Below are 16985 nucleotides of genomic sequence, written 5' to 3' on the forward strand. Positions count from 1 at the left end.
ACTGAAAGACAGTAAATTATGCAACGTAAAGTCGTGCTAAGTGCGAAACGAATTGACGCGTTATTCACACAGATGCAGCTTTCGCCCATACAAGTTAAAGATAAAGTGTAGGATTGTAGTCAAAGGACATTGTGTTTTGAAGGCATTATTCAGCCTACATTAACCTTTTTGTCGGTCTCAGTGTTAAACTTGGACGACTTTATCACAAAATGTGATATGATCAACAAAATCAAGTTGTAGCGATGTGCTAGACTGGGCTATAATCAGTTGGCTGTGATTTTGTAATATAGTCGGTGTGTAGCCATGTTCCTAATGTGACGATGGATATAGCATTAAGTGTATGGGTGCTGGAAATTTGCGACTGATATTTTGCTAGATCACATTTTTTTTATCTGTGTGCAACATTAACATGCCTTAATACTATTTTACCGTTAACCCTCCTCGAAAAAAAAATATTGCTATGGAAGGCCTCATGGTCTCTTATGATGAGAAAGAAAGAAAGAAAGAGAGAAAGAAAGAAAGAAAGAAGGAAAGAAAGAAAGAAAGAAAGAAAGAAAGAAAGAAAGAAAGAAAGAAAGAAAGAAAGAAAGAAAGAAAGAAAGAAAGAAAGAAAGAAAGAAAGAAAGAAAGAAAGAAAGAAAGAAAGAAAGAACGTCAGGTACGCTAACGCTAGGTTTAGCTGCCCCACTTTTCTAGATAGGGCTTTTCCTTTTTTTTTCGTTACGGAAGTGGGTATCACATCAGTTTGCGTCCGCAATATCGCGTATTGCCGCAGTTTTTTTCCTCCGCCCTGTGTTGCAGATGATAGGGACAGCAACCCTCTCATTTGCTTAGTCGCCCTCAAGTACAAGATCAACGCAGCTTCGGCTCAAATGGCAACCACGACATGCGACACGACCTTAATGATCGAAAACTTTGGTGGCACTGAGAACGCCCTTCAACTGGACGGCAAAGGTAATTATGAAATATTTCAACGTAATACGTCAGCGCCGCTTCTACTTCTTGCTCGACACTAAAGTGTGTTTTCTCAAATATTCAGCTGGCATTCGCTATAGCCGCCTTTAAACTAGAGTAAAGTTTACAAGGTGGTCGTTCTACTGTCGCAACATTTCATATTCGGGATGCCGAACGTATGACTTTAGTTCCGTGATTTTATACCCCTGTCACATGGCCACCACTAAACTTCGTTGAACACCGTCAACGTAAATCTTCCCTAAGTGGTTCTACGGAGAAGGAGTTGTGGCAGTGTCACACGGCAATGAAAAGGTTGTAACAGTTGGCGTGAGGGGGCTCAGCTGGCGCTGTTTGATTTTTGGAAAAGTATTCTAAATTCATCTCTATTGACTTTTTGTGAATCCTCGTTATGGGGTTTTTACAAAAAGAATACTATTAAGGAGGTAAGAGGCTAAGAAAGCATAAACATATTTTTAAATAAAAACGAATTTGCTAATTGTAGCGATGCAGCTAGTGACGCTGGCCACATTGTGCTTTTAGTTGTTTTGTTGCCTGTGTACATGCCCGTGTGCGAAAGTTCTTGTGCTTCCTTGCCTCGTGAGCGCACATTTCGTGTTCTTCAGCCCTGAGTGACACAGCGACGACCACAACCACACGCATGGACGAAATATTTTTCAATGGCGCCGGCCGGCCCAACTCACGAGGCACCACGTGCGGGGCGCGGAGTGTAGAGCATTGGTGTTTAAGTGAACTCTGGCGGGCGTAAATATATGTAAACAAACACGCGTTTTGAATGAGTAGTACAACGAAAGAACGTTTAAGATTGCCAAAATGTATTATTCTTTCGTTGCGGCCACTTGGTGCTCGAAATTTTTCTCTGACCTCTAGACTGCTGGGGACGAGAGTACCTCGTTTCGCTGCGAAGGGAGATCGTTGAACGTCCTTTGCGAAACGCTCCGTTTACTTTCGTTTGCGTAAGGATGGCCGTGTGACACGGACCGCATCTTCGCTGTCGTAAGGTCGAGGGAGTTAAACGGTCTTCGCGGGTGCCCGTGTGACAGGGGTATAAGTCAGTGAGAAAAGTCTCTTCGTGTAAAGAAATTAACATGTGGTGCCACAGTTCCTCGAGTTAAAACGCAGTTTAAGGTATCTCACTCAATATTTCTTTCATTTTACTTCAAAGAGTGTTATTGCATATATTAGCGTTCTAAAGGGTTTATTCGAGCCTCCAGCGAACGTTAAAAAAGAATTGAGGCAATCTGGCCTTTTATTGGGGGCTGTCGTCGCTTTACGTAGCCGCATTTCTCCGTTGACTTTTCAAAGTTCATTTCTTTGCCGTGCATGTTTGCGTCGTTGTTGCCTGAAGAAAGGGCAGTGTTGCGTTGCTAAGCAAGCGGGTGAAGGCACGATTCCCGGTCTGAAGGAGGAGAACGTCGAGGAGCATTGCGCTATGCGATAGAAATAAATAAGGGAATAAAGAAAGAAAAATACAGAAATCAGAATAGAAAATCGAATAAAAATAAAGAAAGAAAAAGTAAAGGAAGGAAGGAAGGAAGGAAGGAAGGAAGGAAGGAAGGAAGGAAGGAAGGAAGGAAGGAAGGAAGGAAGGAAGGAAGGAAGGAAGGAAGGAAGGAAGGAAGGAAGGAAGGAAGGAAGGAAGGAAGGAAGGAAGGAAGGAAGGAAGGAAGGAAGGAAGGAAGGAAGGAAGGAAGGAAGGAAGGAAGGAAGGAAGGAAGGAAGGAAGGAAGGAAGGAAGGAAGGAAGGAAGGAAGGAAGGAAGGAAGGAAGGAAGGAAGGAAGGAAGGAAGGAAGGAAGGAAGGAAGGAAGGAAGGAAGGAAGGAAGGAAGGAAGGAAGACTACCAGTGAAACTACGGCAATTGTGCAGGAAGACGTCAGGTACACGCTGACACCACGTCTTTGGTCAAGCGATCTCGGTTTCCTCTGAGAAGTGAAGACCTTCGGCAGAGCATGCCAACCCGCCACGCTAATCTTCGCGGCGAAGCGGAACGCGTAGTCCTGGCAGCCAGCTCTCGGCCCACGCGTCACGCTGCACCTACCGGAACCCCAACGGACAACAACCCGGAACTAGCCCAGGCACTTATGGACATGGATGACCAAGACATCGAAACCCAAGTGAGCTCTGCGGTGGACGCCAACGAAGATTTCCTTTCACCTGACGAGGTGCTACAAGGGGAATCTACTAGCGACGCCGAGAACAAGGAAAAAGACTCTGCGGAGGAACGCGACGACGAAGCCAAGAATGGTCAGTGGCAGGTAGCAATGCCATTGCGACAGCAAAAACGCATTAGGAAACAAGAACGCGCAGCCAGTGATGACAGCGTTGCTCGAGGCGTAACTGAGGGCAAGAACTCCGGTGCTAGAACGCTTGCAGAAGAGCGACGCGGAAGAGCATCTGAAAGGGGTGGACGACGAACGTGCGCGGTGCCGCTGCCCAAAAACGATATTGTCACGTTACTCTCGACAAACTTGATAAAAAATGGGCTCGTTTAGTCGACTACTCAAGCAGCGGCTCAGAGAGATCGTCTTTGTCTTCTTTCACTCTTCGATCTCACCCAAACAAACCATGTGGCAATAGTCCCCCCCTTTGAAAGCATCGACTCGATGCTCGTAAATAAAAAAAATGAAGGTATACACACGCAGATATAGAGAACCAAAAGAGGGAGAGTGCCACTACTCGCAGCGCAAATGAGGAAGTTTCGCCAACGCTCCCGCCAAGCGCAAAAAGAAAGGGCATAAAAACACACGAGAACACAAACAGCAGCAGCAACGCAATGTCACGGCATGTCGTAGCACGTGAAACCACAAGGGCTACTGTGTGAAGTAGGGCTTCAGCCTAAGGACATGCACGGTTTCGGGCCGAAGCTGTCGACGAGAAGACGCTGCGCCGTCCGGAAATACCTCGTAGGTAAGATCTGTGATTCGTCTAAGAACCTTGTACGGTCCAAAATAACGGCTTAGGAGTTTTTCGGATAAGCCTGGTCGCCAGACAGGGATCCACACCCACACTCGGTCCCCAGGGTGGTAGGTGACATTTCGATGGCGGAGGTTGTAACGTCGTGCGTCTGCATCTTGTTGGTGACTGGTGTTTATGCGAGCTAGCTGACGAGCTTCTTCGGCGTATTGAGTGTATTGCTCAGCATCTTGAGCAAGTTCATTGCTTTCGTCGCACGGAAGCATAGCATCGAGCATGGTTCGCACGTTGCGTCCGTAAACAAGTCGGAAAGGCGGAAATCGCGTTGTTTCTTGCGTTGCCGTATTATAAGCAAACGTGATGTATGGAAGAATCTCGTCCCAGGTTTTATGTTGTACGTCCACGTACATTGACAGCATGTCCGCTATGGTCTTGTTAAGCCTCTCTGTCAGTCCATTGGATTGCGGATGATAAGCCGTTGTTTTTCGATGACTTGTGCAGCTCAGTTTAAAAATGTCCTCCATCATTCGTGCTGTAAACGACATCCCTCTGTCCGTAATCACGCATGACGGGGCACCATGCCGTAGGACGATTTGGTGCACGAAGAACTGCGCGACTTCAGAGGCCGTGCCACGGGGTAACGCTTTTGTTTCAGCATAACGCGTAAGATAATCTGTCGCAACTATAATCCATTTGTTCCCAGAGGACAGCAAAGGGAAGGGCCCGAGAAGGTCCATTCCCACGAGGTCAAACGGTGTCCGTGGTGGTGCGATCGGCTGGAGCAGGCCCGCGGGTCTCACAGGCGGAGTCTTGCGGCGCTGGCACTCACGGCAGCCTTTCACATATCGATGTACACTAGTTGATAGTCGCGGCCAGTAATACTGTTGGCGTACTCGGGCGAGAGTTCGCGAATAGCCCAAATGTCCTGACGTGGGCTCGTCGTGGCACGCCAGGAGGATTTCATCACGCATGTCGGTAGGAACAACGAGTAGGAAGGCCTTGTCGCTACCACGGGCGTTTTTCTTGTAAAGAATGCCTCTTCTTAGACAAAAAGAGGACAGTTCGCGAGCAATGTGTTGAGGGACCTGAGAGTTGCGGCCTTCTAGGGAATCAATGACTGGGCGTAATTCATCGCCTGCCCGCTGCTTTGACATAAATTCGGAGTCACTAACTGCTCCGAGAAAGGCATCTTCATCTTCGGAGCCCCTGACAGCGTTCCCCACAGGTGCTCGAGAAAGCCCGTCGGCGTCTTCGTGTTTGCGCCCTGACCTGTACACAATCGTAATGTCAAACTCCTGCAAACGCAAACTCCACCGTGCGAGACGGCCGGATGGATCTCTGAGATTTGCCAGCCAGCAGAGCGAGTGGTGGTCAGTCACCACTTTGAAGGGACGACCGTAGAGGTAAGGCCGAAATTTGGTCGTCGCCCACACGACTGCGAGGCATTCTTTTTCTGACGTAGAATAGTTGGTCTCAGCTCGAGAAAGAGTACGACTGGCGTAAGCTATCACATGCTCAACGCCGCCGTGTCGTTGTACAAGGACAGCGCCAAGTCCGACGTTGCTGGCATCTGTATGAATTTCTGTAGCAGCGTCCTCATCAAACAGGGGCTGTTTGCATTCTCTGTCGTAACTCTGTGAACGCTGTATCTTGTTCTCCGCCCCAAGTAAAGGGTACGTCATCTCGGGTGAGTCGCGTAAGAGGTTCAGCTATCTTAGAGAAGTTGGCGATAAATCGGCGATAATACGCGCACAAGCCGAGGAAACGGCGTACTACTCTTTTATCTGATGGGACAGGGAAGGCGGCGACAGCAGCAGTTTTGTCTGGATCAGGTCGCACTCCATCTGCACTAATGACATGTCCCAGAAATTTCAGCTCTTCATAGCCGAAATGGCATTTTGGGGGTTTCAGCGTAAGTTCAGCTGTGCGAATGGCTTCCAGAACCTTTCTCAGACGCTTCAGATGTTCTTCAAAGCTCTCGGAAAAGATGACCACATCATCGAGGTAGACAAAACAGCTTTGCCACTTCAAGCCAGCGAGAACTGTGTCCATCATCCTCTGAAAAGTGGCTGGTGCAGAACAGAGGCCGAAGGGAAGAACTCGGAATTCGTAAAGTCCATCTGGAGTCACAAACGCGGTTTTTTCTCGGTCTCGTTCATCCACTTCAATTTGCCAATAGCCACTCTTTAGATCGATGGACGAAAAATACTTCGCACGTCGTAACCTGGCGAGGGAGTCGTCTACTCGTGGAAGCGGGTAGACGTCCTTTTTTGTGACGCTATTAAGCTTCCTGTAGTCAATACAGAATCGCAGCGTTCCGTCTTTTTTCTTTACTAGAACGACTGGCGAGGACCAAGCGCTGCTGGCTGGTTGAATAATCCCGTCATCGAGCATCTCTTTTACTTGTGTCTGAATAGCCTCGCGTTCTTTGGCAGAAACGCGATAAGGCTGCTGCCGGATGGGGCGGACGTCATCGTCGGTAATAATTCGATGCTTCGTGAGGTGTGTTTGACGGACTTTAGAAGAAGAGGCGAAGCAAGATCTAAATTCCCTTAAAAGGTCGTGAAGTGCAGCCTTTCTCTCGTCTGACAGCGTCGAATTAATGTCGATGTGGTTTAAAAATTCCTTATCCTCATGCGTTTCCTCGGACGCGAAGCACTCCGTGACGTCGGCAACAGGTTCTCCATAAGCTAGGGTAGTTCCGCGGAAAAGATGCCGGTGCTCGTAATTGAAGTTCGTAGCTAGTATCGTTGACTGTCCGTCACGGACGCGCACAACACTTCGGGCGGCGCATACACCTTGGAGCAGCAGAAGTGATAAGTTGCTTTCAGCCACCACGTCGCCGTCTTGGAAGTCTTCACAAGTGACTTCGATGGGAACAGTTGCTCGAGGTGGCAGCGTCACACTGTCGTCAGCAACACGCAGCGCAAGTCTGCGGCAGTTATCGGCGTCTCGATCTGTTGCGCCTTGAGTCGAGAAGGTCACGATGCACTCACGGAGATTTATGATGGCACCGTATTCCCGAAGGAAGTCCATGCCGATAATCAGCTGACGCGAACAGTCGGGGAGGACGAGGCAGCTGAGCACAAACGTTGACGCACGAATTTTCACTCTTGCGGTACAGCGACCCAGCGGTGTTACAACGTGTCCTCCAGCTGTTCGAATTCGCGTTCCATTCCACGGCGTGATCACTTTCCTGAGATCTTTCGCTAGCCTCCCGCTGATGATCGAATAGTCTGCACCAGTGTCTACCAATGCACTGACCTGAAGACCGTCAACCAGCACAGGTATGTCGAGCGACACGCGGTCACTAAGTTCAGATGCGGATGTCGGCGTTTCTTCGGCACTGCGATTATTCTCTGACGAAATGCCTTCGGCGTTGCGTGCAAGCATCGATGGGAGGTCTTCCGCACTTTAAGTCCCAGAGACCTTGCCCCCGAAGGCCGCTGCCTTCAGTTTTCCTGACGGGGGCTCGGGGAGCGTTCCCGTGCCGTCACCCCAAAACGTGGCCCAGTGGCTGCGGGTCTCCTCGGAAATGGTGACCGCGATTGCCGTCGTGTAAAGGGTGCACGCTGTTGCGCGAGATATTCTTCGATATCCCTTGGCCTTTGACCAATTCGGGGACGAGGGGAATTGACGGAAAATCCCCGCAGTCCAAGTTGCCGGTATGGGCATTCGCGGTAAATGTGACCAGCCTCACCGCAATGATAGCAGAGGGGTCGTCTGTCTGGCGTACGCCAGAGATCAGACTTGCGCGTCGGTGTACGGCAACTATCGATGTCCAAATCAGCGTGCGCTGACTGAATCGCGACTGACGGCATCATTGTCTGGATCGGAACGTATGGCATTGTCTGGATCGAGACGTGCGGCACTGTCTGGATCGGGACGTGCGGCACTGGCTGGATCGGGACTCCTTGACCCGAAAGAGGAGTGGCAGATCGCAAGGCTTCCGCGTACGTACGACGGCGACTGTCAGTAGACACAGGAGCCGCTTCCAGATCAACCGACGTGGGCGGAAAACGATGGGCGTGCAGCACCTGCTGGATCTCGTCGCGGATGACACTGGTGATAGAACCAACATCGATTTGCCTTGTCCCGTACATCTTTTCCATTTCTTCCCGGACGACAGATCGAATGATCTCGCGAATCCATTCGGGGCTCCTGCTCCCAGGGGTGGCGAAAATCTCGGGAGTTGAGGCAGCATTCACTTGATGGTCAAACTGGGCAGACCGTTGGTGCAGTACTCGCTCCATTGTTGCCGCTTCAGTAAGGAACTCAGCAACACTTTTGGGGGGACTACGCACCAAACCAGCAAAAAGTTGTTCCTTCACACCACGCATGAGGTGGCGCAACTTTTTTTCTTCTGCCATAGCAGGATCCGCTCGCTTGAAAAGCCGTGTCATGTCCTCGACGTACATCGAGACGGTCTCGTTGGGCATCTGGATGCGTGATTGAAGTGCACGCTCCGCCCGTTCGCGGCGGTCGGGACTCCTGTAGGTCTCCAGGAGGCGACGCTGGAACTCGCGCCAAGATGTCAGAACATCATCCCTGTTCAAAAACCACGTCTTGGCACCGTCTTTTAGGCACGTGTACACGTTCCGGAGCTTCGCGGCATCATCCCAGTAATTGATCGCTGCGACACGTTCGAACTCACTCAGCCAGTCGTCAACATCTTCATGCTGCTCTCCGTGAAAGGGGCTAGGCATGAGCGGGTTCTGGACGGTGCAGTAGATCGGCGTGGAAGGTGTCGGAGCTTGCATGGGATCTTGTGTCGAAGTCATAGTCGCTGCGTCAGTGGTTGGTGTCTCAGGCGGTAGGCCTCGTTGGCGGCGGCTTACTCTATGAACAGGAGTGTCCACGGGTACAGGGCTTGTGTTCCGGCTGCTGGACGGGGTCTTGGGCATCGGGTGGATTGCGAGACGTTGTACCCAGCACCTCCACCAGTCTTGTCACGTTACTCTCGACAAACTTGATAAAAAATGGGCTCGTTTAGTCGACTACTCAAGCAGCGGCTCAGAGAGATCGTCTTTGTCTTCTTTCACTCTTCGATCTCACCCAAACAAACCATGTGGCAATATGAAGGTTATCATGCGGCCCAGACCAGGGTTAGTTGTGAAGGAACTGAAAGCATACCAGGTTGCGCGTGCGATAGAACATGCGAGCGGTGACCCGGAGGCCTGTAACAGCCACAAATTTCTGCTTCGCCTTCGCAACGGATCACACATAATTATTGCAAGCACTCCGTACGAAGATGTAGCAGAAAAGACCTTGAAGATAGACACTGGAGCTCAATGGCACCAACTATCCCGTAAACACCTACATATCCACTCCTGCTGGATACTTGAAAGGCTGGTACACGGATTAGAACGCGAAACGCCCGAAGCTGAACTCCTGAGACATCGCCGAGGGCGTGCTCAAGGAGTGACTATAGTTCGAGCCCGCATGCTCGGGCAGTCACAAACTGCAATGATCACGTTCGATGGACCAATACTGCCGCGCTTCGTGTATTATTACGGCGGCGAAACGCCGTGCGTGCCTTATCAGCCCACACGGCAGTACTGTAAACTCTGCAAGAGCCAGGGACATAGGACGGCTGTTTGTCCCACACCAATGACAAAGGCGTGCAGCAACTGCCGCCTAAGAGACCCACCTGAGGACCACACTTGCGATCTGGAATGTGCCCTGTGCGGCGTACTTCATCCCACGGCGGTATCGGAGTGCACCAAAAAACTCAAACGCGTCCCTCAAAAGGGCCGCTCGCTGCTGTCGCACCAACACAGCACACCACAAACCACTGGCATACTCAAGAGACGCTGGTTCAGCACGGACCGCGAGGACTCTGCACCGCCAGGCGGGGCCCGTTCCAGTTCCCGATCCAGGTCCCGATCTACATCCTGATCGAGGTCTGGCTCTCTAGACTGCTCCAACTCCAGGAATGGTGACTACTAGCAGGCCCAAGCAAAGCAACAGCAGCACAAGGGCAAGAAGACGCAGAAAAAAATGCAAAGAACCAGGTGAGCTGGGCAGCAAAATCCTCCCTACACTCACAACAAACACCACAACTCACGTGCTTAGAACGTGAACTAGAGATAATGCGCGTAAGAATAGGTGACCTAGAACGCCAAAATAGGGAACTAAAAAGCAACAAACGCAGCACCCGCAACAAAACTCTATACCCGCCCAGAGTGGCCAGAAATCGCAGACGCAACCGCATACAGGAGGTGACTCAATGATTACGTCGTCGATGCTGAAAGAAACATTAAAGGAAGTTATACCGACAGTTATAGAGCAAGTAATGATAAATGTAGATAGAAAGCTTGAGATTCTGGACAAGAAAATCCAGGCACAACACATCGTATTCACGAAAGCCTTGCGAAAAAAATGCCAAAGGCATCAACATCAGAGAAAAAGCTGAGAAAATTTACAACAGGCCCGGATTGTCGGTCACGAACCAGGAGATGCATAATGGCTAAATATCAAACGCAGGGGTCAGAAAAGTGTGAAATATGGCAGTGTAACTGCCATGGTTTCAGGTGGAAAAGAGGGCAACTGTTACAGCTGGTGGCGTCGCAACAAAAACCACCTGCTGTCATAGCAGTCCAGAAAGCCGGAACACAACCAAAATTACGGAGCTACGAAACTTACAGTACCGGGGACGCAGAATGGAAAGTTGCTACATTAGTCGATAACTCAATTACAGCAATATGTCACCAGCCCATAGAAGAGGCGGATATCCCGCATATCATAACAGAAATAACCTACAAAGGGAGCAGTGGAAAGAGCGCCTTCGTACTTAATATCTACAGTCCCCCAAGACAAAAGAAAGCAACGTTCGACAAGCTCTTTGAAGAGACATCAAAACTAGCGAAAGGGAATCTATTAATTATAGTTGGGGACTTTAATGCAAAGCATGCAAGCTGGGGATATAAGATGCAAGACACTAAAGGCAAGAATATCGCAAGACAAATAGAGAAATTAGAAATGACGCTGTTAACTGACACTGCAATACCAACGAGAATAGGCAACAGCGTATCCATGGACACGAGTCCGGACTTGACGATAGTACAAAACTGCCACAGCGTGGACTGGTACAACACCCTTGAAAACCTGGGCAGTGATCATTACATACTAAGCACCACAATCCGCACCGGCCCAATCCGCAAACACATCGGCACAGCTAAAATTACAGACTGACTTGCATATAGAAAATCGCTAAAAGCGCATGTGACTGCCATAGACGACTTGGAAGAGTGGTGAAAAGTAATTCGAAATGAAAAACAAATGCACACATAAAACCGTCGCCAGAACAGATGACACCCCTGAAGTAGACGCTCACCTTCTCCACCTGTGGGAAGCAAGAAGAAACCTCACTAAAAGATGAAAAAGACAAAAGCGTAATAAGAAACTCAAAGCGAAAATCAAAGAAATAACGCAGCAAGCCGAACAGTACGCTCATCAACTCGTGACAGACAACTGGGAACAATTTTGCGATTCACTAAATGGAACCTTATATATAGGAACAGCACAGGCATGGAATATCCTCAGAGCCATGATTGAACCTCTGAAAACTAAACGCGAAGGACAAAAATCTCTAGAAAGATTACTGCACACGTATCCAGGAACACGAGATGACCTCCTTCAAGACATCTATATTAAGTGTTTCGGCACCCGAGCCATCACAGCCCCTTACCAGGCTAAATACGCTGGGCTCCCAAACTCAGAACTGGATGCACCTTTCATGCAGGCCGAGGTCACAGCGGCAATCGTCAGCATGAAACGCAACACAGCGCATGGGGCGGATCAAATCACCAATGCATGATTCGCAACATGAATGACGTAGCCACAACAGCGCTTCTAAACTTCATTAGCAAACACTGGGTGAATGGCACTATACCTTAGCAATGGAAGCATGGTGTAATAATTATGATACCCAAACCAGGAAAGATATTGGCAATAGAAAACCTCAGGCCAATCGCTCTTACCTCGTGCTTAGGCAAAGTGTCTGAGAGATTAATAAATACCAGACTTCAATGGCACCTCGAACAAAATAACTCGTTGCCAAACACCATGTTTGGTTTCCACTCGAACCTTTCGCCACAGGACATCCTTCTGCTTTTAAAGGAGGAAGTACTAACAAATGTTCCAAAAACAGGAGAAAAGGTTATCATGGCCATCAGCATAAAGGGCGCTTTTGACAACGTAAGCCATAAGGCCATATTAGATGGGCTATCAGCGGCAAACTGCGGTCAAAAGACGTACAAATATGTACAGAACTTCCTTACTAAAAGAACCGCTGTTATCAGATTAGGAGAAGACAAATCCAATGTTTTCCACCCACCGAGCAAAGGCGCACCACAAAGCGCTGTGATCTCACCTGCGCTTTTCAACATAGCCATGATTGGTCTAGCCAAAAAACTGGAAGATATTCCTGACATCTGACACTCCTATGCGGATGAAATCACTATATGGACAACCAAGGGTAGCTTGGCAGAGAAAAAAGAGCGGCTCCAACTGGCAGCTAAAACCATCGAAGAGTTTCAGTTTCAGTTTATTCAGTTTCAGTTTCAGTTTATTTATTTTTACTTTCGTACAAAACATACATGCTTACATAAACATACAGAAGGAGATCCCAGAGCACTTGGCTGAAGGGGGACCTCCTGTCAGAAAATGTGATAAATATGCACAAGTAAAATGCAGCAACGTGGAATAAGTTATACAAATAAATGGAATACAGACTAAAAAAACAAATTTTAACAATCATAAATACAACAAAACACTGCAAAGAACATATCAAAAAATAAAAGAAAAACCCAAATGTTATTGACGAAAGGAAGAGAGGAACGAAAAAAGCAAGAAAAAGATCTATTAAGGGTGCATGAATATGAATAGGTGTAGATAATATTGCACATCTTAGAATTCTATGGTTTCCAGCAGAAAAGTAAATAATGTGTATTTAAAAATAGCACACTAAAGAAAGGGGACTTCGGTGCTCAGCAGACAAATCAGAGCTCATTCGGTTCTCCAAGAGTAAAAAACAAAGGACAGACCCGAGCCTCCACCTTGAGGTCAAGCTAGACGGCAATATTATTCCAGAGAAAACGACCGTTCGAATCTTGGGGATGTGGTTACAGTCCAATCAGCGATGTCTCCACACACTGAATATGCCTAAACGAACAGCTCAACAACTTGTTCGTATGATAATTCGAATAACGAACAATCGTGCTGGACTGAAAGAACAAGACGTACTTTGTTTGGTAAAGAGCTTAGTCATCAGCAGACTAACATACTCGCTACCCTACCGAAACATGAATAGAGAGGAGAAAGAAAAAGCAGACAAAATAATAAGGATGGCGTATAAAGCGGCTCTGCGACTACCACAAAGCACTTCAACTGCGAAGCTATTAGCGCTCGGGCTTCACAATACATTGGATGAGTTGTCTGAGGCGCAAGTAACAACCCAGATTAACCGCCTGCTACAGACACCAACCGGCAGAAAACTTCTTCAGAGTATCGGCTTCGGTGAACAAGTACAGGCACATGGAAGAGCTAAGGAATTGTCTTGCTCAGTCAGAGCCTGGTACAAGATATGCCCCCTACCGAAGAACATGGACCCAGTTTTACATGCTGGAAGACGTAAAGCAAGAGCCGCTTACATAGATAAAAAGACAAAATTTGAATACGGCGAGATTTACTGAAGCTGCACCATATCAGGCAAATGCGAAGAATATGGTGGCCGCAGTCACAGACCAAAAAGAAACTTCGCAAGTTGTGCCTCCATAGCCCAAGCCTCTATCACAGAAGCGGAGGAGATAGCGATCGCGCTGGCAATCAAGGAGGGCAGGGAGCGAAAAGCCCAAATGACAATAATCACAGATTCGAAGGCTGCATGTAGAAATTACGATAAAGGTAGAATATGTATGAAGGCCTTCCAAGTTCTAACCAAAGCTCATAAAGACTTTCCAATTGAATACACCCAAACCATTATCTGGGCGCCAGGGCACGAGGGTGTCACCGGGAACCAGTTTGCGGATGAGGCGGCTCGAGGCTTCACAAGTCACCGAGCTTCCTTGCACTCTGCAATACAGGATCCAACGCCCCTAGACCCTAACTTTGGTGCTATTCTTCAATACTACCGGGACAATGGAAAACTGTATCCAGCACCGCATAAGAAACTCACAACAATGGAATCGGTGGCATTACGCAGAATCTAAACAAACACATACACGAACTTACACAGGCTGCATGTATTCTACCCCACAGCATACAGAGATATATATCCGTGGTGTGGGGCCACACCAACTCTGTTTCACATCACGTGCGATATACGCATCACAATTAAGAACACCACAACATGAACAACACAGAGGAACAATGGGAGGCACTGCTGTCCAGTTCGGCCATTGTTGATCAGCACTGGCTGGTCCAACGGGTAGAGATGATGGCCAGGGCCAGCGGAGCCCTGGAATAGGTGCCCGACCATTTTGAATGCTCCGCGTTATGCGCAAATAAAGTTTTCTCTCTCTCTAGAGGAAGACCTGATGTTTTACTTACTCATTCTACGATGTAAATTTAATACCAACGCCAAGCAGAAGGTTTGTTGGCTTACCCGTTCTCGACTTGTCTCAATTTCAGTGCTATCATAAGCGCACCACCGGTTGTCAGAACGAGCTAAAACGCATGCTTGCAACTCGATTGCCATTGGAAACGAGACAGCCGTTCTACGAGATGGCAGAATGGTAATTCCAAAAAGTGGTCGTAAGTGTAGTAAGATAGGTTTCGTGGCCGTGCACTCAATTTTTGGGGCAGCAGAACTCGACGTAAAAATTTGCAGGGCCCCTTGCACGTTTATCTAAGCCGACTGTAAAGCTAAAGCCTTTTTTTTCTCTCCTCAGTCAATGGATAAGGGATCTGGTAACACGAGTCGTGACTCCAAGTACCACTGCCAACAACCGTCTTCTTCACTTGTCTTGACGTTACACGCACATCGGCTTCGTTCGCCGCCCAGAAGAGGGCGCTACAATGGCGTTTTTATTTTGTTACATTTTAAAGCCAACTGGCACCACTGCAGTTTGTGAAACTTGGCGTGATTAGCTCCGCAACAATTTTCTCAATTATTTATCACCCAAAAGTACAACGTCCTTAGCAGACAGCGTCAAAACGTATGACGTCGCATCGAGTTGTTGACGCTCACGTCATGGCAGCGTCACCACATAGAAGAAATGCCCTGCACCCATGTCGCAGCCAGGAATCGTGAGATACCAGTATGCGGTAGTGCATTACGACCTGGGGTGGGGGACGTCTGCATATCATTTCTTGTGTTGCCATGGTGTTGTATGCATCGTTTCGGTATGCGATCCGCAGCAGAACGACGAGGAATGCAGAAAACTTGGACGACGCTTGTACAGTATCACTTCAAAAGTGTCGGTATCATCCACGAGATGTCACGAAGAGTGCAACTGGGCGCTTTATTGGAAGTTTCTGTGTTCATATTTCGTCGTGGTTGTGCTGCACGCCTCCAATCCTGCACTTCATTTTTTTGACTGCATGGTAGCCCGTGCTTTCATGAACAGATGGCTCTACAGATGGCTTCGAGCTCCGCGTGTGTGGTGCTTTTATCGCTAAGATTGCGGTGTAACCATAGATCGCACGATTCTCACTTTGCCCGCTGTATACCAGCCGTGTTTTCTACAGGAGAGATCTGCCAAGCTTTCTTTCCTTGACATTACAGCTTGCTGCTATCGCAATCATTACTTTGACGTTATGATGAAACTGTGACCTATCTTGGTAAGTGAAATAACTGAGCAGTTGGAACATTATAAAATGAATGGCACAAATTGAACTCGTAGGCGAACCGTCTAAGCTCTGGGGTAGACGAACTTACTCAATTTTAGTGCAGTTCTACGAGACATAGGACTAAATTGAAGGTTCTCGACGTACTGACACCTAAAATATCACTTAATATCGCCTAACGCTGAGCACTTGCCTGTACAGTTGTATGCTCTAACACTTTTGCTAGTTTTTCAATGTATTTCTTTCATTCACTTCTTAGGCATGAGTGCAAGTGAGATCCAGACAACACTTACCAAGGCTTTCGGGCAAAGTCTGGGCAGCATAGGTGCCGGACTTCTCTGCTGCTCACTAACGTATACAGCGTTGACAGACGCCTTATCATCGATTCAATTTGGCGGCGACTGCAAGATTAAAGTGGGCCCTGACACGAATATTTCGTTGCCTGATAACTACATTGACGTAAGTATACCGTTATTTTAGCTGTGCTAGGCTGTGCTATTGATCACCTGCACCGTTCTACAAGTGCGGCGTGATCTTCGAGAGATAGTGATGGATCACGTCTCCGAGTTCATACTTAAGACATTGTCTTCGCGGACTCGCCTTGGATCACTTCCACAATGATCTCACAACATATCTTTATGCCCTTCTATTTTTAACACGAAAGTGCATTGTTTACGCCAGGGTCCACCAAGACATCAGTTACGTTTTTTTTCGTCTTAAATATGAAGTAAAATGTACGCTAATAAACGTGAGAGAATGGGCATTTAGTAAAGAGTTTTTCAGCTGGGAGTGGAATCTCTTATTTCTTGCGAATCGACGATAAACGCCGGATGTACCCACGTCCAGTTTCTACCTTCTGCCGCTAGGGACATTACTTACGAGTGGCGTGGCGCTAGTGAACATATGTTCGCTGACGTCACTTTTAGCGTTTGTGGTGATATTTCGGCTAACAGGGCACACATAGTGCGTAACTATTATGCAGGGATAAAAATAATTTGGAAGTAAATATACTAGCAGTCATTCAAAAGTTGTTTGCAACTAAATGGACGCCATACCACATAGGAAGTCCCACACTATGTAACTCTACAGGTTCCCACGTTTGTCAACCAGTGTACAATAAATACCTAACCGCACTGAACAGTTTACTTGACCAGCCATCTAAGCGAAAAAAAAATAGTCACATATATGCCAGTAGTTAATCACGAATGCAGGCATTATTACTCCAGCGCCGTCCAAACAGCAACAGCCGTAGAGTAGAGGATAAACATGTTGTAGGTAGCGCCACCAACGGTGAGTGGTTGAACGACA

General features: G+C 47.9%; 1 protein-coding gene across 1 annotated transcript in view; it reads left to right on the forward strand.

The window, feature by feature from the left end:
- LOC142786517 (uncharacterized) overlaps positions 1–16985 on the forward strand; it is a 52884-nt gene that overhangs the window by 13558 nt on the left and 22341 nt on the right. The window contains exons 3-4 of the mRNA XM_075884244.1: positions 802–954; positions 15937–16136. Coding sequence (XP_075740359.1) covers positions 873–954; positions 15937–16136 — 282 coding nt within the window. The 5' untranslated portion in view covers positions 802–872. The remainder of the gene's footprint in view (positions 1–801; positions 955–15936; positions 16137–16985) is intronic.

Source organism: Rhipicephalus microplus, unplaced genomic scaffold, assembly GCF_043290135.1.
Source record: "Rhipicephalus microplus isolate Deutch F79 unplaced genomic scaffold, USDA_Rmic scaffold_24, whole genome shotgun sequence".
NCBI classification, from domain to species: domain Eukaryota; kingdom Metazoa; phylum Arthropoda; class Arachnida; order Ixodida; family Ixodidae; genus Rhipicephalus; species Rhipicephalus microplus.